General features: G+C 39.1%; 1 protein-coding gene across 4 annotated transcripts in view; it reads right to left on the minus strand.

Annotated features, from left to right (window-relative positions):
- Positions 1 to 23635, minus strand: part of BTBD8 (BTB domain containing 8) — an 82665-nt gene that overhangs the window by 15213 nt on the left and 43817 nt on the right. For all 4 annotated transcript variants that reach the window (XM_075131637.1, XM_048861625.2, XM_048861626.2 and 1 more), the window contains 8 exons: positions 21682 to 21762; positions 19741 to 19837; positions 18967 to 19055; positions 18619 to 18721; positions 14376 to 14558; positions 13451 to 13588; positions 12253 to 12382; positions 614 to 675 (listed from right to left, as the gene is read on the minus strand). In XM_075131637.1, the coding sequence (XP_074987738.1) occupies positions 614 to 675; positions 12253 to 12382; positions 13451 to 13588; positions 14376 to 14558; positions 18619 to 18721; positions 18967 to 19055; positions 19741 to 19837; positions 21682 to 21762 (883 nt within the window). The remainder of the gene's footprint in view (positions 1 to 613; positions 676 to 12252; positions 12383 to 13450; positions 13589 to 14375; positions 14559 to 18618; positions 18722 to 18966; positions 19056 to 19740; positions 19838 to 21681; positions 21763 to 23635) is intronic.

A 23635-nucleotide genomic window follows, 5' to 3' on the forward strand; every position in this document is an offset into this window, starting at 1 on the left:
TATTTTTTTAGTGTTAAGATTTAAGCCTATAAAAATGTAACCTAACTAGTAACAAAGTGAATAGTAATGTATATCCTTGGACATTAACCCCTATAACAGTACCTTTTCTGTCAAACAGCAATGTTACTTTGGGCATTCTCAAATACACGGATTGTTGATGACTTTGAAAAGCTCTTTCACAGCAAGCAGACCAATGGGGAGTGCAACAGACTGAGTTAATTGGTGGCTTGAGCTCCACTAGCTCAGTAGCAGACCACTTCTTTTCCAAACTTGAGATCACAGCTTTATTATTATACACCAACAGGGAAGTCTGCAATAACTTCTGAACACAAATTCCTCTCTTCTGTTTGGTCCCAACTATTTGAAAACATGGACTCCTGTAAACCCACATCAAAATCTAAAATGCTCTAATAACAGACATCACAGATTATGGATAAAATATTGGCTCAACTAGAATTACAAGGAAGATGTGATTGCTGAATATTAGCTACCGGTAGTCAGTAAACACAGACCACAATGCATTACATTATTTTGAAAATATAAACCATGAAAAGGAGCAGTTATGTTTACAGGATTCTGATTTTTTTTTAATTGTAAGAATCTAAGCATTTACCTGAGAACTAGTGAATACAGGTTTTTTGCCAAGTCTTCGATCATCCCCTTTGTCAAAAGCAGCTGTATAGGAGAAAAAAAAGATCTCTATTATTAGTGGGAAGGCAGCATGAGAGAGAAAAAAAGCCACCCTTATTCATGGAACTATCTTTTGGAGCCAGAGAACAATTCTAGTGGTTCTAAAACTAGTCAGGGGAGATTTATTTTGGCAAAATGGAAAACATTAAGTGGTGAAGGATATTTTTATGTCTAGAGTTCAGGATTCAGAGTTAGGAGAGCCAATAGCTGTAATGAACTCTGCAACAAACTTCTTATGTACCGGGTGCAAGTTACTTAATCTCTCTGTTTCCCCATCTACAAAACAAGAATAATACTTCCATATCTCTGATATACGTAGCTCATTAAATCTTTGCGGTGTACTTTGAGATCCTGGGTGTATAGGAATGTGCAAAAACAATCACTTTCAATTAGTTCTAACCACTTATACATTTGTACTAACATCATCTATTTGAAATAAAAGATCTATTCTCTTAAAACAACTAAACAATATACTGTAGTATACAGTATGATCTGTTTGGGGGGCATGTGCTGAGCCTAGCAGCCTGCTAAGCAAGGCTGAGAGCTTCTTAAGGAAATTTTGATTCCTAATCCCTTTAGAATCCATTAAGCACTGACCAAGGAGCAGGGCTAGTCAGAGAGAACAGGGGTTTAAAAAACAAGCTTCAAAGTGATCAGGGGAGTTTTGCAAGGGAGTTTAGAGAAGAAGCATGAGAGCCAGATATACCTAATGTTCTCTAAACTTAGGCCAATAACCACCTGCACTCTCCCGCCCTCCAAAAGAAAAAAGGGAAAAAAGCTGTAAGAGTAAAGACGAAGCAGGCAGAAGTCCAGCAGCAGAGTTGGAGCTATTCAATTTATTGCTGAATGCAGCGTGCATGATTACCTGCCTTGTGGGCAGGTGGCGTATGTGCATTCAGTGCAAGGAGCTCATGACCCTCAGAGACCGAGTACAGAGACTCTTGAGACCAAAGTTGCTGAACTGGAGAAGCTAAGGGAGACTAACAGGTACATAGATGAGGCTTTCTGGGACATATCAGAGTGGTCTGACAGCCTTTGTGCTGTTGAGGAGGATGAAAGTCTCCTGGAAGGAGAACATCGAACTGGAGCGGAGGGAAACAATCCTATAGTTGGGACCCTCCTTCCAAATGATGTCATGGTATCCTCTTGCACTGAGAATACCGCTCCGGGGGTGGGGTGGGAGAGGGGACGGTGAGGAATGCCAGTTATTAGCAAGAGACAGGTAATGGGCGATTTGATCATTAGAAATATAAATAGCTGGGTTTGGGATGACCAAGAGAACCACCTGGTGAACTGCCTGGCAGGTGCGAGGTTGTGGATCTCTCGAGACATCTAGACAGGCTTATGTGAAGTGCTCAGGAGGAGGCGGTGGTCATGGTATATGTAGATACCAGTGATATAGGGAAAGGCAGGAGAGAGGTCCTGCAGGTCAAATTTAAGCTTCTAGGTAAGAGATTAAAGACCAGGACCTTCATGGTAGCATTCTCTGAAATTCTTCCAGTTCCATGTACAGAACCAATTAGACGGGAAGAATTGCAGGGTCTCAATGCATGGAGGAGACTATGGGTCTATTACAGAAGTGGATTTGCCCTGCAACATGAAGGAGATCAGACTAGATGATTATGATGGTCCCTTCTGGCATTAAAGTCTATGACTCCCCATACTGACTGTATACATGTCACCTCAGGATGGGATGCAGAGATAAAGTTTCTAGACACCATCAATGACTGCTTCTTGGAGCAGCTAGACCTGGAACCCATAAGGGGAGAGAGAATTCTAGATTTAGTCCTATGTGGAACAAAGGATCTGGTCCAAGAAGTGAATATAGCTGAATCGTTCAGAGATAATGACCACAACATAATTAAATTTCATCCTTAATGTCTTGGAGGGTGGCGGTGGGAGGAGGTGGAGGGAATACCAAAAAAGAGCACCACAGTACCATTTAACTTCAGAAAGGGGAACTACACAAAAATGAGGAAGCTACTTAAATGGAAATTAAAAGGAACAGTCACAAGAATGAAATGCCTGCAAACTGCACATAAACTTTTTAAAAACACCATAATAGAGGCTCAGATTAAATGTATATCCCAAATTAAAAAGAAAAGTAAGAGGACCACACACACACACACAAAAGCCACCATGGCTAAACAGAGTTAAAGAGGCAGTTAGAGGCAAAAAAGGCATCCTTTAAAAATTAGAAGCCAAATCCTACTGAGGAAAATAGAAAGGAGCATAAACTCTGGCAAGTCAAGTGTAAAAGTAAAATTATGCAGGCCAAAAAAGAATTCGAAGAGCAACTAGCAAAAGACTCAAAAACTAAAGAGCCATTTTTTTTAAAGTACATCAGAAGCAGTGAGCCAGCCAAACAATCAGTGGGGCTCTCAAGAAAGACCTAAGTGCTGACAGGGCACTCAGAAAAGACATTGCCAAGAATCTAAATGAATTTGCATCAGTCTTCACCAGAGAAGATGTGAGGGAGATTCCCACAACTAAGCCATTCTTTTTAGGTGACAAATCTGAGGAAATGTCCCAGATTGAGGTATCAGCAAAAGAGATTTTGGAACAAATTGATAAATTAAACCAGGACTAGATAGTATTCAACCAAGAGCTCTGAAGGAACTCAAATATATAATTGCAGAACTACTAAATGTGGTATGTAACCTATGACTTAAATAGGCCTGTCAAGGTTCCTTCCCCACTCTGAACTCTAGGGTACAGATGTGGGGACCTGCATGAAAGACCCCCTAAACCTATTCTTCCCAGCTTAGGTTAAAAACTTCCTCAAGGTACAAACTTTGGCTTGTCCTTGAACCCAATGCTGCCACCACCAAGCGTATTAAACAAAGAACAGGGAAAGAGCCACTTGGAGACATCTTCCCTCCAAAATATCCCCCTACACCCCCTTTCCTGGGGAAGGCTTGATAAAAATCCTCACCAATTTGCATAGGTGAATACAGACCCAAACCCTTGGATCTTAAGACAAATGAAAAAGCAATCAGGTTCTTAAAAGAAGACTTTTAATTAAAGAAAAAGTAAAAGAATCACCTCTGTAAAATCAGGATGGTAAATACCTTACAGGGTATCAGATTCAAAACATAGAGAATCCCTCTAGGCAAAACCTTATGTTACAAAAAGACACAAAAACAGGAATATACATTCTATTCAGCACAGCTATTTTACCAGCCATTAAACAAGAGGAAATCTAACGCATTTCTAGCTAGATTACGTACTAACTTAAGGAGTTATGAAGAGCATTCCTGATCTGTTCCCGGCAAAAGCATCACACAGACAGACAGACCCTTTGTTTCCGCACCCCCCTCCAGCTTTGAAAGTATCTTGTCTCCTCACTGGTCAATTTGGTCAGGTGCCAGCAAGGTTATCTTAGCTTCTTAACCCTTTACAGGTGAAAGGGTTTTGCCTCTGGCCAGGAGGGATTTTATAGTTCTGTATACAGAAAGGTGGTTACCTTTCCCTTTATATTTATGACACGCCCCCCAAATCACAGATAGGGTGAAACACTGGCTGTGATTTCTTCCTGGAGCTCTAGGAGAAAACAGAGTTAATAAGACACATGCACCTCTAAATATACTACCAAGTATATAAAGACTAACAATATTTTCCACATCTCAAGGACGATTTTAACCAGTTGATTCTGGGAAACTTTCACAGGACAGTGCATCAGCCTCTTTGTTAGAAGCTCCTGAGATGTGTTGTATGTTGCAATAAAAATCTTAGAGCTAAACTCCACCAAATAAGTTTTTTGTTATTTCCCGTGGCGGTATGAAGCCACTGTAGCGCAGCATGGTCAGTTTGCAGGTGGAAACGCCGTCCCCAAACGTATGGGCATAGCTTTTCCAGAGCGTAGACAATGGCGTAATATTCCTTTTCACTGATTGACCAGTTGCTTTCCCTCTCAGACAGTTTCTTGCTGAGAAACACGACAGGATGGAATTCTTGATCCGGTCCTTCCTGCATTAAAACTGCTCCCACACCAAGCTCGGACGCACCTAGGAACGGTTTATCAAAGTCTGGGACCCTTAGTACAGGGTCAGACATGAGTGTCGCTTTAAGCTGGTTAAAGGCCTTCTGACACTCTTCAGTCCACTGAATGGCACTTGGCTGTTTCTTTTTGAGTCGGTCTGTCAGTGGGGCGGCGATTTGGCTGTACTGTGGTACAAATCGCCTGTAATATCTGGCCAAGCCTAAGAAGGATTGACCCTGTTTCTTTAACGTTGGGACACGCCACTTTTGGATAGCATCCACTTTGGCCTGTAGGGGGTTGATAGTTCCTTGACCCACCTATTGTCCAAGGTAAGTCACTCTGTTTAGGCCTATTTCACACTTCTTAGCTTTAACAATTAGTCCTGCCTCCCTTATGCGCTTGAAGACTTTTTGTAGATGTTCCAGGTGTTCTGCCCAGGAATCCGAAAATATGGCGTAAAGGTAGGTGACTGCATAGTCTCCCAATTCTGCTAGGAGACCATTACAAGTCTTTGGAAGGTGGCGGCCCGAAAGGGAGTACATTAAATTCATACAGCCCGACGTGTGTGGTGAAGGCTGACCTTTCCTCGGCGGATTCATCTAGCGGTACCTGCCAGTACCTTGGTTAAGTCCAAGATAGAGATGAACTGGGTCCGTCCCAGTTTCTCCAATAGTTCATCTGTGCGTGGCATTGGATAGTTGTCTGGGTGAGTTGCAGGATTTAGCTTATGGTAGTCCATGCAAAAACGTATCTCCCCATCTGGTTTGGGAACTAGAACCACTGGAGATGCCCATGCACTGCCAGAGGGGCGGATGACACCCGTCTGTAGCATATCCTGGATTTCCCGTTCTATAGCATTTTTAGCTTGAGGAGACATCCAGTAAGGTTGGACTTTAATTGGGTGAGCATCACCTGTGTCGATGGAGTGGTATGCCCGTTCAGTCAGTCCTGGGGTGGCTGAGAATGTCGGCGCATAACTAGTGCACAGCTCCTTGATCTGCTGTCGCTGCATACGCCCACGGATCAAGAAAATGTTTACCTCTTCTACACCACCATCACTTTTCCCTGCGTAGTAGATACCTTCAGGCCACTCAGCGTCATCTCCTCCCTGGGCTGTAAACTGACAAACCTTTAATTCTCTGGATTGATTAGAAGAGCTGAGAGGCGGTGGGTTGCTCCGTGCCGCCATCCAAGCTCTTTGGAGGCTTTCATCTGCTTCCTGTTTGGCCTGGAACTGTTCCCTTGATGCTGGAAACATCAGTTCCTCATTGGATTGTGGACCTAGACTTGGTCCCTCTGGAAGCGATGTAGGGGATGGGGCTGTTTCTGTTGACTGTGAACTGCTTTCTGCTGGTGCACTACGTTGGGTTTCAGGCTCCAGCTAAGCCTCTTGTGTAGGGTTATCTGCCGCTGCCAGTGCAGGTTCGGTGGGGCCCTCTGGTGTTGGGGTTGTAAGTACTGGATTCAGTGCTGGCAATGGGTCTGGTGCTGGTTGTTCTGCCGGTTCTGGGACTGGCTCTGTCTGGGTCTCTGGGACTGGATCCACTTCTGCCGTTGCAGACGTTGGCATGGGGTCCAGTTCCATTACCTCTGACCGGGTCCTGGTAGAAGTTTCTGGAACAGAGCTAGGCATAACAGCTTGCTTAGCCTGGCTGCGGGTGACCATTCCCACCCTCTTGGCTAGCTTCACATGATTGGCCAAGTGTTCCCCCAACAGCATGGGGATGGGATAATCATCATATACTGCAAAAGTGCACGTTCCTGACCAGCCCTTGTACTGGACAGGAAACTTGGCTGTAGACAAATTGAAAGAGTTGGACTTGAAGGGTTGAATTGTTACTTGGATCTCTGGGTAGATTAAATTGGGGTCCACTAAGGAAGTATGGATAGCTGACACTTGCGCTCCGGTGTCCCTCCATGCAGTGACCTTCTTTCTGCCCACACTCACAGTTTCCCTCCACTCTGAGGGTATCTGGGAGGCATCTGGGCCTGAGGACCTCTGGTGTGATTCTGGTGCAATGAACTATAATCTGTTGGGGTTCTTGGGGCAGCTGGCCTTTACATGCCCCAGCTTGTTACATTTAAAACATCGTCCAGCTGATGGGTCACTGGGGTGAGGTGGGTTGCTGGAGAACGGTGTGGCAGGACGATAAGGTGTCTGGAGTGTTCCTTGGTGTGTAGTTGGGGCCTTGGGCTGTACCCGGTAGTAGGGTGAGGTCGGAGGTTGTCCCTTCTGGTCTCCGCTCCAGCTGCGACCAGGATTGTTCCTCTCTCCTCCCGCCACCTGTTTTGTTCCGGTTTGCCCCTTCTGATATTCACCCCAACTGCTACTAGTACTTTTCTTTTCTGCCACCTCCACCCACCTCCAATCTCCCCCGCCGCGATTACAGTTGTGGGCTTCCCATCTAGGATGTATCTTTCTATTTCCTCAGGAACACCCTGTAAGAACTGCTCCATTTGCATTAGAAAGGGCAACTCTTCTGGAGATTTAACACTTTCTCCTGATATCCAGGCATCCCAATGTTTCACAATGTGGTAAGCATGTCGGGTAAATGACACGTCTGGTTTCCACCTTAGGGCTCTGAACCGCCAACGGGAATGCTCAGGTGTTAGCCCCATTCTGACTCTCGCCTTTGTTTTAAACAGTTCATACTTGTTCATGTCTTCTTTTGGCATTTCAGCTGCCACCTCTGCTAAGGGTCCACTGAGCTGCGGCCTCAGCTCTACCGTGTACTGGTCTGAAGAGATGCTGTACCCAAGGCAGGCCCTTTCAAAGTTTTCTAAGAAGGCGTCAGTATCATCGCCTGCCTTGTAGGTGAGGAACTTCCTGGGATCTGAAGTGGTATCTGGAGAAGGATTGCTCGGGTTTGTTTGTATATTCTGCTAAGCCTTTGCCTTCTCCATCTCCAGTGCATGCTTCCTCTCTTTTTCCTTTTCCTCCTCAGCAAGCTTCCATTCTTTTACCTTTACCTCCATAGCTCTCCTGTGGGCAGCCTCCATTTCATGTTCCTTTGCCTCCATTTCTCTCCTGTTGGCAGCCTCTTTGAATTTTTCTGCCTTGGGTTCTGTCATCTTAGCCTCTCTGTTCTTAACTAACTTTACACCTGAGTGTTAAAAAAAAAAAAACTGGCTTGTAAAATTTAGTTGTGCTGTAACCTGATACTTATGTTCTGTGATAGCTATTCTCAGCCTACAGAAAAATCCTCTAGCTGCTCTTAGCTAAAAAAAAAAACCAACCTGTTCAGGTCAGTGAAAAACTTGTGAATTTCCCTGCAGGAGGTTAACTACCCTGACTTTAGGTAGAGAAAACTCCAGCTCACAAAAGGAAGATCCCTTTGTTATGCTTGCTGCTGTCCCCTTTTACAAAACATTTTTAAAAAACAATGAAAAAGCAATCAGGTTCTTAAAAGAAGACTTTTAATTAAAGAAAAAGTAAAAGAATCACCTCTGTAAAATCAGGATGGTAAATACCTTACAGGGTAATCAGATTCAAAACATAGAGAATCCCTCTAGGCAAAACCTTACGTTACAAAAAGACACAAAACCAGGAATATACATTCCATTCAGTACAGCTATTTTACCAGCCATCAAACAAAAGGAAATCTAACGCATTTCTAGCTAGGTTACTTACTAACTTAAGGAGTTATGAAGAGCATTCCTGATCTGTTCCCGGCAAAAGCATCACACAGACAGACTGACCCTTTGTTTCCACCACCCCCCTCCAGCTTTGAAAGTATCTTGTCTCCTCACTGGTCATTTTGGTCAGGTGCCAGCAAGGTTATCTTAGCTTCTCAACCCTTTACAGGTGAAAGGGTTTTGCCTCTGGCCAGGAGGGATTTTATAGTTCTGTATACAGAAAGGTAGTTACCCTTCCCTTTATATTTATGACAAGGCCTCTGTACCAGATTACTGTTGGATAGCTAATGTGATGCTAATTTTCAAAAAAGGCTCCAGAAGCGATTTTTCATACCTAATTTTCATACCAGGCAAACTGCTTGAAACTATAGTAAAGAATAATGATATATAGATGAACACGAAAGGGAAAAGAGTCAGCACAGCTTTTGTAAAGGGATATCATGCCTCACCAATCTATTAGAATTCTTTGAGGGAGTCAACAAAAACATATGGACAAGGGTGATCCAGTGGATACAGCGTACCTGGACTTTCAAAAAGCCTTTGACAAGGTCCCTCATCAAAGGCTCTTAAGCAAACTAACAGTCATGGGATAAGAGGGAAGGTCCTCTCATGCATCAGCAAGTTGTTAAAAGACAGGAAACAAAGGGAAGGAATAAGTAGTCAGTTTTCACAATGGAGAAGGATAAATAGTGGTGTCTCCCAGTGATCTGTACTGGGACCAGTGCTGTTCAGCATATTCATAAATGATCTGTAAAAAGGTGTAAACAGTGAGGTGGCAAAGTTTGCAGTTGAAACTAAATTACTCAAGAACATTAAGTCCAAAGCAGACTGCGAAGAATTAAAAAGGAATCTCACAAAACTGGGTGACTGGGCAACAGAATGGCAGATGAAATTCAGTGTTGATAAATGCAAAATAATGCATATTGGAATACCTAATCCCAATTATACATACAAAACGATGGGGTCTAAATTAGTTGTTACCACTCAAGAAAGAGATCTTGGAGTCATTGTGGATAGTTCTCTGAAAACATCCACTCAGTGTGGAGTGGCAGTCAAAAATGCTAGAATATTAGGAACCATTAGAAAAGGGATAGATAATGAGACAGAAAATATCTTAATGCTACTATATAAATTCATGGTACGCTCACACCTAGAATACTGTGTGCAGTTCTAGTTGTCCCATCTCAAAAAAGATATATTAGAAATGGAAAAGGTGCAGAGAAGGGCAACAAAAATGATTAAGGGTACAATTCTACTCGATGAGAAATTAAAAAGATTGAGAAGGTTCAGCTTGAAAAAGAGATGACTAAAGGGGATAAAATAGAGATCTATAAAATCATGAATGGTGTGGAGAAAGTGAATAAGGAAGTGTTATTTACCCCTTCACTTAACACAAATACCAGGGATCACCCAATGAAGTTAATAGGCAGCAGGTTTAAAACAAACAAAAGGAAGTACTTCTTCCCACAATTCACAGTCAGCCTGTGTAACTCGTTGCCACGGATGTTGTGAAGGCCAAAACTATAACTGGGTTCAAAAAACCAATTAGATTAAGTTCATGGAGGATAGGTCCATGAATGGCTATTAGCCAAGACGGTCAAGGCTGCAACCTCATGCTCTGGGTGTCCCTAAGCCTCTGACACCCAGATGCCGGGACTGGATAACAGGGGATGGATCACTTGATGATTGCCCTGTTCTGTTCATTCCCTTTGAAGCATCTGGCATTGGCCACTGTCAGAAGACAGGATATTGGCCTAGATGGACCATCGGTCTGACCCATTCTCATGTTCTTTGTCAAAAGTTGTTGTCTCCACATATTTGCATATGTGCATTAGATATACACCATCTCTTGAGGCAATACATGTTAGTTTAAAAGTTATCTGGAAGACATTATGTAAGCTTTTCAGGGCAAGGAATGCATCTTATCCATGTTTGTAAAGCACGGTGTGTAATGCTATATAATTGAATTAATAAAGCTACTAATAAATATTTTTACTGTATAACATCTAGGAGGCATCAGTCAATGAAACCTTCAAATCTGTAGTGCTTGTGCAATATAGAAAGGATATATGTAAATACTGTACCCAGAGAGAAGGGATAAAGATTTATTTTTGTTTATACGCATCTTTTGGCTTGATGCAATTTTTATCTATTCTGAGAAAAATGGGTTAAACAAACATTCACTCTTCACATGCTGTATCCTACTATTTATTTATATGGACAAAGCACACAATATAACAACAGAATTTTGGGTTCTACAAAGCAGCTTTATTTAGCTGTATAGAAATCCTGCAAGAAAAGGCAAGATGCTGAAAATGGCACCACAGGAATATAATATTTTTTCAGTGATGACTCTGCACATTAACATACACCAATATATTAATATAATTTTCCCATAAACTTGTGCCCAGGAGAACACAGAAATGCTGTGAATGAGAAAAAGACAGCACCTTCTTGTCTTAATGTTGTGTATTTCCTATCCTAGGATATTAATCTACAAAGGTTAGGTCTTTTCAGAATTTAGTACTACCTGAAATTTTCTCAAGATGAAAGTTGTTTGACCTCTGTGATCCTAAACAAATCTCGTGTAAGAATGAAGATGCTTCTTGGAAAATACCATCATTTTGATTATAGAATAAAAACCTACACTGAGAGTTTTCCATAACTTAATAGTTTACAGTTAAAATGAAGTCTATCAGAGCTGAATTAATGCTATATAACTCTGAAAAACCCAAACCAAAATAACTTTCCTACTGTTAAGATGGAGAGTTGAATGACACCCACTTTATGAACACCGGTCTAGGTACTACTTTACTCTACAGCCCTAGTACAGAAGAACATCAGATGCCGAACATACTCCAAATTATGCTTCTATTTCTGAAAGCAACCTCCCAAGTTACTGAAGTGTTTTATAATAAAGAATGAAATCATGAGCCTTTTTCAGAAAGTAGCAGTCAAACATAATTTAGTAACACCCTTAAATCATGCTTGTAAACACTGACATAATCCATCTTTCAACCAACATGTTAAGGGATAAAAAATTAAATCCATCTATAATCACGTACAATTTTTCATTAGAGTCTCAATTTTAATGTCTTCATTAATAAAACATTTAGGATGTTTTACCTTTTACTATGAATCAAAGGTGAGCTAATTTTAAAGAAAATTTAAATGAGTCTCACATTTTTTCCTTTATAAAACTGCATTACCACAAAGCAAATATTCAACCAAGGCCCTGAAGCCATTTTCACTTCCACACCCTCAAAATTTCATTCCACATATTTGAAAATACAGAAACATTCAGAGCACAAACTCCTTTTGTTTAAAGCTGAAGTACTGCCTCTTAAAATTTTAAGAGATCACTATGCAGCTTCCTGGGGGCTCTCTGCAGCAACACATACAGTATCACAATACCAATCAATTGTGAAGTCAAGCCGTCTACATTTATTCACAGTCCACATGAGATGGATGTTATGCAAGAGATATACAATCTGTATACATTAATATGAACAACTGGTTAAGAAAGAAACTGAATTCACAGAATTAGTAATCTGCTTTGTGCAGATTAAAATCTTCTATAATGCTTATCTGCTTAAAAATGGAGATAGATAATGGTTTCCTTAAGCCTATTGCAATATTTTTAATAATTTAGAATAGTTGCAAACAAAAATAGACTTAACCTACATATAAGGTTTCCATTTTTCATATCTATAAAAATAAAAACCAGGAAAATATTCACAGAACTCACTGTTAAATAATTTCCAGGCATGAAGCTAGCTAAGCATATTATCTTTGCTTTCATTTATAAAATACTTCCTTAAAAGCAAGAGCATCACAGTTTTAAGTATGCTATAGCTTGTTACCAGCCCCCAACACTACCAACATTTTTAATATTAAGGACCCTATTATTATGCAATGATAGCTGTTCTTGATTGCTTGCATACCTGCTTGTATTTTCTCTTGATGATCTGGTCTCATCAGCTTCCAGCTTTCTGTGTGACGAACAGCATAAAAAGACTGAACCAGGAAGATCCACAGCTTATCACGCAGAGCCTGGATCTTGCACGTAAAACCCTGTGTTCAAGTAACAAATCAGCAGCTGGCGAGAGGCACATTGTCATAGCAACCAGTCATTATTCCTTTCAGAATCTACTTACTCCCTAAGATAGATCAATGATGTCATCATTTATATTTTACAATAACCTAGTAGATGTAGATGCTGTTTATGAGGGCTTATTGTCGTCCCCTTCACTCCACCATAATTTTATACAGTTTGAAACTAAGCCACTCCCACAGAAGCTAAAGCATCACAAGCCACCACATTCCTTTTTAAAATTAATCCTTTCAGAGCTTTTTACTATCAGCTCTGTCACTACAAGGTCAAATTCTCTGGGGGACAAAAATGTATCTGATTAAATTTTCACACTCTTACTGAGTAAGTCTATAATAGCACTTGATTGCAGTAGTTTAAGAAAAGATTTAAATTTTTTTGCAGGTAACATTCAATATCAGTATCATCCACATGTCACTCATGACATTACAGTCAATTTTTATTTAAAATTTATTATTTAGATTGTGGTAGCACCCAGAACATGGTAGCACTTTCCAGAAACATAGGAAGATGCAGTCCTTGCTCCGAAGAGTTTGCTTGAAAAAAAGCAAACGCAACCCTCGTATTCAAGTGTTTTTTTAAAGTAAATTAATAAAAATTAACTCTGTCCCCCAGAGTAAATTTAAGGTTATTTAATTTCTAAATATTCTTTCTCGGTCACATATTTACAATGGTAGTGAACATTAGTAGTGCCTTCCCACCCACAACGTTATTAGGTATTGCTGCTAGCCTGTAACACTTAGTGTTGCCACAGGCAGTGCTAAGTACTTTTTTTTTCCTTTTTCTTTTTTTTTTTAATGTTGCTATACACAAATGCCAGTAGGTCCTGTGTTTTCAACAGGACTTTGCACAGGTGTGAGGGACAGCCTGCATGGATCCAGCTGCAGTACTGGGGTCATAGAGCCCAAATTGCATAACTTGATTTGAACTCCTACACCAAAAAAAAAAAAAAAAAAAAAAAGGTTACAGGTTTAAAATAACGGAATAAGTGTTGTGAGCGATTCTTTTTCTATTAATACTGAAAAGCCTACCATTTCCGTCACATTTGTGGAGCTCAACAAAGTATTCACAGCTATAAGAAGAAAGCAACTGTTTTCAATGCTAATGTTTTTCTCAATTGCTTTTAAAACTTGTTCTAGAAGATCAGGTTTGCTGCTCATTGCCTGTGCCTAAGGAAACAATGAAAAGGGAATCATTTAAAATAAATGTGTATTTCATATGCAAAAAACACCACCCAACAGAAAGTGATCACTGGGACTTTGGTGTTCAGTGTTTCCCATTTATTCATTCCACCTTTCTCTCCACACAAAAAAAGGTGCTACAAATATTTTTGAGATCTCATCATCGAGCCAAATAAAATCTTAGGAAGAAGCAGCTGGTGCTGAATTTATAGCTGAATACAAATCTGAAGAAAAAGGGCAGTTTTGATATATCCATTTTTAATTGTTGACGCATCAGAGCATCATTAGGGAAATGCAGTGCTGGGTAAAATTAGACAAGCTTTTACCAGGAAACACCACTGCAGGGAACTCTTTCAATTAACCCTTAACCCTTAGCAGTGCTGCACATTTACAACTCAAAAAGTCAATGGACATTGTGGCATGCCTGTGCTGCTACCTTGGACTTGGGTCCTATACATGCTTATGGTGTGTTTATGCATGTGCTTAACTTTACACACAAGAGTAGTCCCACACAAGGGACTCCACGCTTGCTCAACTTGAAGTAACTGTACATAGGATCAGAGCCTTAATTTTTTCAAATTAATTATGCCCTAATAACTGACCCCTGTCCTAATATTACATTCTTATGTAAACGTATTTGTAAAGTGACACTGAAATCATTCTGAATAAGTTAACAGCCTAAGTTGTTGGGAAGAACCCACCCCCATACAAGAAAGTGTAATAATACAATGCATTTGTTTTGAGAAAAGTAGAACATAACTCATGGGCATTTTACCTGCAAGAAAATATGAAAACTTTCACTCTCTATTATATGAGGGAAGTTTGTTACAATAAATGTTATGCATTCCTCTTGAAGCCTAGATGCCAAGGCCAGAGCCGTTTCAGACCATTTCACTTGGGGAAGACTACTGAGCAGCCAGTCACTTTCCATCAACAGAGAAGCTGCATTCTTGTGGTTCTTAAAATAAAAGCAATTAATATATATTAGAATATTTATCTATTAGAGTAGACATCCAAGAAAATGCTGTTTCTCAAATAGCTCCTATTCAGTTACTGAACACTTACACCATCATCCTACTAACTAAACTATAAATTTCACTTACCTTAATCGTATTTGGATTTTAATATTAGCATATTCCACTACCTTTTTTTTTAGTTTAATAAGTCTGGTGGGCTCAGTTGCTTCTATTGTTCTCTGCTGATGCTGGGGAGAATGTTTTCATAATGGGATTTTATTATATTTTCCCTCTTTTCATCATTATATTTTGCGGCCTAGAGAGAAGGCAGATTCACAAACAAATGCCAAACACTAAACTAGTAAATGGAATCTCACAGAAAAGTTAAACGGAAAGGATAATATTGTCATAAGAGAGTGTTGACAGAAGGGGCAGGGAGAGTTCTAGGTGGCTGGGAGACATTGTAGGAGCCTTCCCCCAACCCTGTCTAATGAAGCAACTGTTGGACTTCACAGAATTTTATTCTCACTTAGCCTCCGTATCCCCAAGTTTTCCATAGGAAGGAGTGAGCTGATCCAGGTGGCATTTGTTCTAAACATAATTAGTTTCCTAACATTTCCTCCCTTTTAATTTAGCTACACTGTGATTTTGATGCTTCACAGCTAATCTAAGTACTTACATAGGCCTCATCACCAATGTCCATATCACCACCTACTAACACACACCTTAAAAGTAATTTACAATTTGTCATTATCTACCACAGTAAAATAGATTAAAATATCTATTATATGTGACCTGCCAGGTCAGTTGATAAATTATACAATATGCTTAATAAGCTTAATTATTTTTTCCCCTGTTATCTTGGTTTAAAAATGCTGCCAGAGGTAAACAGTGTTTTCTCCAAGCAGGGTCTTGTGTATTCTTCCTAATGGAAACAAAGTAGTAGTAAACCTGTAAAGTAATCAGAATTTCTAGTTCTCTTCACAATTTCCTAATTGTTATGGAATGAGAGTTAATCATGAGAAAGCAAAGACAAATTAGTGAAAAACAATGTAGGAAAGAGAAAACATACTGATGGTTTAAAAAGCCTAAATTTGCTTAATCTTAGTTAGATTGCTATAGAAAAGAAAAACACTAAATTCAACTAAATACATGACAGAAAAGTGTTGCAAGTTCAAATTCACATTTACCAAGAAAGCTCAAATACTTTCAGCTCAGAGAAAGAAAAACACAGCATGTATTTTCTCTGTGTATATTTCAACTAGCAGTATACTTCTTGCGAGTCCTCGCTCAACTATTTTTATATTTGTTATGGGCAAAGCCTATTTTTCATATGTGCATATAAAAATAAAGGATTAGGATGCACTTAGGGTTCGAACTTGCTCCCACTGGCTCAATTACAAGCCTCTTTAATAGTGGAGGATCAGGTCTTCACTCACAAGATGAGGAGCATCTGCCTCTTTCTTGCAAGGTCCTGAGTGCCCACGATGCCCATTAAGCACTTCCAGTGAAATATGAAACACCTCCACAGCATCCAGTTAAATCAGCATCTTACAGGATCGGGCCTATCTGCATTTTATTCCTCCATACATAATCTATCTCTAGGGTAAGAGAGAACTGTGAATAACTATAGTTTTGTTCTAGGAGGAAGTTTTTCTTTTCTAAAAAATGGTTGCTTCCAAACACCTGTTTGTGACTCTACCAGGATAAGCACCCTTAATGTGGTTTTAAATGGCACTCATGCTTAGCAGTTTTTCATTTCTTGTACCAATCTTTGTGGCTTTTCACCAAAGAGTCTCTCCGCTGCAAGTCTACTTCTCCATATACCTCACATTCCTCTCAAGATTTGCTATACAGGAGCAAGAGAAACAGCTCAGTATTTTGGAAAACGTTTGGCTTCTATGCTGCCTTTAATGTTGTTTCAATGAAAGCTCACAAAGCCAATAGAGATTCTACTCAAGCCCACACCTGTACAGTTTGGAAATTGTGCACAGCAGAAGAAAGCATTCCATTATTATATTTAATTGGCTTTTAAACTTAAAATGGCGAAGACTGACAGATGAAAGAACCAATAAGCTCAGATTTACAGACCGGGTGTAACTGTTAAAAAGTAGTATGCACAGTATAGAAAGTTTTTTGTAAAACATAATAGCTCAAGTAAAATAAATATCTATAAATATTAGACTGTTTGCAAAAATATTAAGGCTGCTTGGCAAGTTTTTAAAATGTGCAAAACCCCATAAACCACTAGAGAATTTTCAGTCTCAGGAAATGTTGGGAATAGATGCCACATACGATTTTGAGGCAGAAAGAGAGTGGAAGAGGTGTGTTGATTTATTTTTCAACTCCATGACTGTGAAACCTTACTAGACCTCATCTAAGAGGGACAGTCCAGAACTTTCAGCCCAGGAGGAACAGGATGGGGGCAAGATGGCTTTAAGCCACCTTTGTGTCCTCTCAATCCTGGCTGCTCTTGGGGCTGGAGAGGATTCCACAGGCCTGTCAGCTGCCCAGGATCACCCGATGGGCCTCAGCACTGCCCAGAATCTCTGTGGCACTGCATGCTGCAACTCAACCCCGCCCACCTTGCCCCCATCACACACCCTATACCAGGGCTTATGTGGGGGTCATCAGAAGACAACACTATGGTTGACTCTATAGTGCGTTCATGGAGAAACCATACCCAGCTGAAAACAGGTCTTTTAGAGCCTCTTTAACACTGTTTCAGCCCCTTTAGCCACTGTGAAGCAGCTAGAGTGGGGATGAGAATCTCATCCTAGGTATCATGTAACTTTTTGACAGAAAGATAGTTTTTACCCTGAAAGCTATCTATATTTCTTTGTGCTGTGATACAGTGTACATTCTAGCTCAAATTTTCAGCTGGCATAAATCAGATTTTAATCTAACCCACTAAATCAATCCAGATATTCATTCCATGAATACCAGACTGGGAAATCTGCAAATTCGGGCAGTTCCAATCTGGAGCTGAATGTAAACACACAACACTAACAACAACTGGTAAGGTCTGAAGATGGATACATTCAGAGGTCATATCAATGTTGACCATTTGTAAAACGGAAGATAAAACAGCTTAATATTAAGCTTAGACAACCAAAAATTACAGACACTAACAATTTTGAGAGATTAGTTGCCTATATGTAAGGCTAAAATTTAGTCATGAGTATTTTTAATAAAAGTCATGGACAAGTCACGGACAATAAAAAAATTCATGGCCCTATGACCTGTCCATAATTGTACTATAAATACCCCAACTAAATTTTATCCGGGGGGGGTGGGGGGGCACTGCTGGGGGGGAGGGGCTAGCAGCACAAGCTGTCGGGGGCCACTGAGCAGGGGCTACTCCGGCTGCCCCCTGTGGTAACAATCCTGCTGCTGCTCCAGCTGTCCCTGGTGCCAGCTGCTTGGGCAGCCCTGGGGTCAGCCACATTGGCTGCTGCAGAAGTTATGGAGGTCGCAGAAAGTCACGGAATCCATGACAGACACAGGCCCTACCTATACGTAGATGGCTAGTGACCACTCATTGATAGCCAAACACTTTCACCTGAAGCCTAGAGGAAAAAAACACCCCAACCAACCACCTTATGCATAAGTCTCCAAATTAAAATTTGGGGTGTAATCCTCCTGGACCCATTAAGTCAGTGGTACAACTCCTACTTACTTCAATCAGGCCAGAGTTTTACCTCTGGTGTCTGGTATAAGAATTAACCTGACAATTACTACAATTGCTCCTTCTCTCTATTTGAATGTATAACGTTCTGTCAGAATACTGAATCTGATAAACTCCTCTTAAATGGCTATATTTTGGAGTCGTTTGAGATTTTCCATCATCATGTGTTCCATGAAACATCAGTGTGACTGTATTTGCATATCAATGTTCTTGTGTTTTCATTTATATAATGATTTTTCATTTACGATGATTAATATACTATACATTTAATAAGGCCTGTTTAATATTAATTGACTTTTTAATTCCTTTGCAAAGCTAAATAAGCACAATTTTAAAGTAACATACATGTAAGTACTCACTATGTACATACTTACCAAAGACTGAATCATCACAGTAAGACAGTTGTTCTGAAGCTCAGTGGGTAAACTGGCAAAGCTCCTCTCTGACCAACACTTCACAAAATGTTTTCCTATCCATCTGTTAAAATAAGAGTTTTACTTACCTAAATAAGGAACATAGATGACATTTTATAAAACTATTGATGTAATATCTTCACCTCTGCTAACATAAATGAGCCCCAAGAATTTTCATGGAAAAACTAGATTAAAATATGAACTTTAAGTTCCTCCCAAAATTATGTTCAGTCTGTCAAAACATATTAATTTAAAGAATGAACAGTGAAAATGGACAGCATAAACCATAATGCATTTTATTTCACTTACTTCATGCAAGCAGCATAAAGATTCTCAACTTCCATGAAATGAGCAATAGCCAGGCATTCTAGCACATGTTGCTGCCTTCCAGGAATAGGCTAAAATTGTGAGAAAATAATCATACTTACTGTACATTCTGACTTATAGAAACCATGCAGATATACAAGTCTTCAGTTTAGCCGGAAACATTGTCAGTGACCAGAATATTTACATTTGTGGGAATTTATGCATAATGGGACTACTCCTGCTTCCACTGAAATCAGTGCAATGTTGCAGAGTTGGGCCTAATATATGGACACATTCAACTCAAAAATCTTGAATTTTCAACTTTCAATTTTCAGTTGAACAGAAATACCTGAAAAATATACTTCCATGACACCTACTACCCAAGAATGCAACATGTCTGTATACAACCCTCAACAATATAAAGCTACATGACAATGGCTAACATTCTAAGGAATTTAATATAAGTTTAACTGATATAGTGGAATACTGCATTTTTTCTACTATGGTTTACAAACTGAGCCTACTTCATTGTTGTTATACAAATAGGTACTTGACCCTGCAGGCCTTATTTCCATTAGTAATCCCATTTAACTTGATGGAATTACGCAGAAGAGAGTAGGAACTGCAGACCCCGGCCTAGCACCCTTTGTAGTAACAGAATGATTCTTTGTTGTTAAACATCTCAGGAATCTGACTTACAAAGAAGAATTACATTTCTTCCCCCCCACAGGCATTTTGGCTCACACAGTAGTATAAAACTGAAAGATATACACATACCTTTTGAAAAAAATTGCAGTAGTCTCTTTTGAGAATATAGATAGCTACTTCTTTCAGTCCGTCTAGCCCATACATATCAGCAACGCTGAGTATTCGACTGAAGTGAAAGCAGTAATGATAGGAATCATAAAATCACCATACAACCTGGAAGTTCACATTTTTGCTTACAAGACAGTTTACAATCCAAATGACTTCCTCCCAACCCTTTTTTTCTTCTCAGTCAGAAGTTCCTATACACCACTGTGTATTGAGTAAATATAAAGCACATGGTACATGTCTAGAACTGTTTTTCAACCCGCGGTCTGCGAACCGTTGGAGGTCCGCAGACTGTCTAAGATTTGCAAAGAAGTCAGCACCTTCATTCAAAATTATTTAGGGGTCTGCAAATGAAAAAAGGTTAAAAAACACTGGTCTAGAATTTTCCAAAATACAGTCTTCAAACAGAAACAAACTTAGCTAAAAAAAAAAACCCCTACAACTAACACAGAGTAACCCTCTAGAGCTGCTTGCTGAAGCTCACAGAACTTCTTACAGGGATTTCAGAACCTCTCCATTTTGAGGGCAAGTGCTCTTTTCTAGTTGCTGCAGTAGGATGATTTAGGCATTTCATGGCTGCCCATTATAAGGGTTATAAATGATGTTACGGGTTATGTAGTCTGGCATCTGAAAATTACATCACTTCCAAATAAGAGTCACTTCCAAATAACAGAAAAGCATAGTAAACAAACTACTAATTTTGTAAAATAATTAATACCTCTATGATATGGCCCATTCCAGGCAAGGATTTGTAGGGGACATTTTAAATACAATTCCATGTCATCTTGGGGGAATAAGCTTTGAACAACAAATGATTTTCACTATTCAGAAATTATGTTCTTGACATCTACTAGCACACTTAAGAGCAGCTTCTATAGAAAGGATTACAACGAATATTTCAAAACTCTTCTTTACTGGTTTGTGATCCTGATACTGTAATATTGTATGTTAGTAACATCCAACCAGCAAATGTAAGCATGCATCTAAGTTTATGAACAAACCCAGAAATCTTAAACCACTCCACTACAATTTAATAGACACGGAATCCCTAATGAGAAACAAAACTGGTGCAATTCTACAGAAAAGAATTGGGGGCGAGCAGATTACATAGGAAATCAACCAAGAGTGTGTGTATGCTTATACGCGGTGAGGTATGTAAAACAGCTCCAATTGGTGCAACCACCGAGGAACATTTTGGGAGTGGGCCCAGTGCATCCATGATTTTGCAGATGCCAAAATCTCCTTGCTGGGGGGCATGCAATGGCTGAATTAGCAGCCATGGAGTGGCTCCAACACAGCCTGCTACCTTCATGGATGAGTTCTATACCATTCCCAAGACCCACAGATTTCCCTAGGGTTGTTTACACCAGCTATACACTGGGGAGAGGGTTTAGACCAAACATTTTAAAAAAGATTGCCTCCAAGTATTTCATGTTACTGTTCAACTACTTTCTGTGGATCTATTATTTTACAAACAATGGGACATCTCACTAGTTCAAAAAGTTCTTTCAAATATTACGTTCTAAATATTTGTTACAAAGTATCATCTCACTTTGTCCATATTGTTCTAAAAGCTGAGTAAAAACAGAATGTACAGCACAAAGTGTCAAATTATTTTAGCATAAAAGGCTATGCTGTTTGTTTTCCAAACATTTTTCTCCCCATATAATTTTCTATAGGGCTGCTGGTCCACCTTTTCCAGTAGCTGCTGAATAAACAACACGATCTATCTAAAAATTATATTATTTTTGGAATTTCTTCAAAATATGTTTAGGTGCAATGATCATTACATTTGACACCTTTGTCTTATTTATACTACATGATGCATTTTCCATTTGAATTTGAACTGAGAAAAAGCAGAATAGGCATGAAGTGCAATTAAAAATAATAAAAGTTGACATATACCTAGCATCAGCTTTGTTTGGGAAGTCCAGCATTCCTCCATATATAAAATACAATATGACATTCATTTCTACTTGGTTTATGCTGCAAAACAGAAAGGAAAATCACTACAAGAGACATGTTCAAAAGAAAATCCATTGCTGACATTTTATGAAATGGTTCAGAAGGTTGATGTGTCATCTGGTCATATGAAAAATTATGGAAAGGAAATGAACTAATAAAATTAAAGAGACAAGGTTGATGAGGTAATATCTTTTATTGGACCAACTTCTGTTGGTGAGAGATCCAAGCTTTTGAGCTTACACAGAGCTCTTCTTCAGGTCCAATTAAAGATATAACCTAATCCACCTTGTCTGTCTAATACCCTGGGACTAACACTGCTACAAATACACTGCATATAATAAAATTAAAGCAGTTTCCAAGTTTAATCTATGGCACTTCAGCTTGTGAGTAACTTCACTAATGTGAGTAGTCCAACTGAAGCTTCATAATGTTAGCAGCGTTTGTGATTGAAGTTATAACCTGGCTAAAATTACTTGTTACTGAGATTTATAGTGGTTCTCTAACCTCGAGATTATTTTTACTAACATTGTGTGTTCAAGCAACGTATTTTCATCTTCTTAAGACATATCACTAGAAAACACTCCATTTTTCATGTTAACTGTATATGTTTAAAAACAATTTTAGAATTAGAATTTAGATTTATGGATTTCTTAAATCTAAGAGTATATTTAAACTTTTACTTTTCATAAAAATGTATTATCATTTGCACTGTGATAGTAAAAAGTCAGATCTCAGAAAGTTTCTATGGGCTTGATCTTCCACCATTACAGATAATGGGAGTTTTACCATCAAAATCAATGGAAGAAGGATTTATATTGGTGAACACAATTTTCAGAATAATTACATTATTGTGTTAATCCTAATCTCAAGGTCTAATTCCCAAAACATGCAGGTGCCATGCCCATTAGTGTAAATGGGAACTACTCACACATGTTAATAAGAGACCTCTTAAAACATTAAACATGTTGAAGCAACAGACAGTGATGACTAAAAACAAAGAACAAAATTGGTTGCAACATGCTAAGCAGCAAAATCAACACAGTTGTTTCTCTCTACATTAGCACACAGGATAGCCATAAAAACAGCAAGAAAAGGTTTCCCTGCTGTCTTGACAGCTGTTATCTTAAGCAGCATTTTTATTATTTCAGAATAAGCCATATGCACTTTATTCATAAGTGTTTATAAAGACAGCATGAAAATCTGCACAAAGCAGAAGACTGAACTTGAAAAGGCAGTAGTAGTACAATAATGGATCTAGTTAGCTCTTGGAAACCACAAGATATTATTTAGACTTAAACATGCTTGTAAAAAGATTAAACAATATTCAGGAGAAAGTCTTTACTAAAAAATTCCTTAGCTATTCAGAAAGATGGAGATGAATTACTGGGGGGAGGATGGGGGCAAGGTACAAAAATTATACTTTGTCATTTGATTTTTTTTTAAATTCACTATATAGCATAAAAGATATACAACTGAGAAATATATAACAATGCTTCAGTAGTTTAAAAAAAATAAAACAAGTCAAAACAATACCTTTGTCATGATGTCACAGAAATGTTATTAAAATAGGAAATTTAAAATGAGGAAAAACTAGGGGAGGATTGCTCGGTCATACCATTTATATCAAGACAAAGTGTATACATGTTCTAACGCTCTATAATGTGCATGGTTCTTTGTAAAGAAAAGTGGGTTTGAATGACCTGAATGCCATATTAGTTTCCATTAGTTTAGAGAGCATCAGGGTTAGTGTACATTGGGTACACTTTGTAAAGCAGTATTACATATTATGTGATAACAGCTACTAATATTTAATGGAAATTATATATACAATTTTTGAGGTGTTGAAAGGAACAGAATTGACATCCCCAGAGACATCAAAGTCCCTGATTTATCC

The sequence above is a fragment of the Caretta caretta genome, chromosome 8 (assembly GCF_965140235.1).
Source record: "Caretta caretta isolate rCarCar2 chromosome 8, rCarCar1.hap1, whole genome shotgun sequence".
NCBI classification, from domain to species: Eukaryota; Metazoa; Chordata; order Testudines; family Cheloniidae; genus Caretta; species Caretta caretta.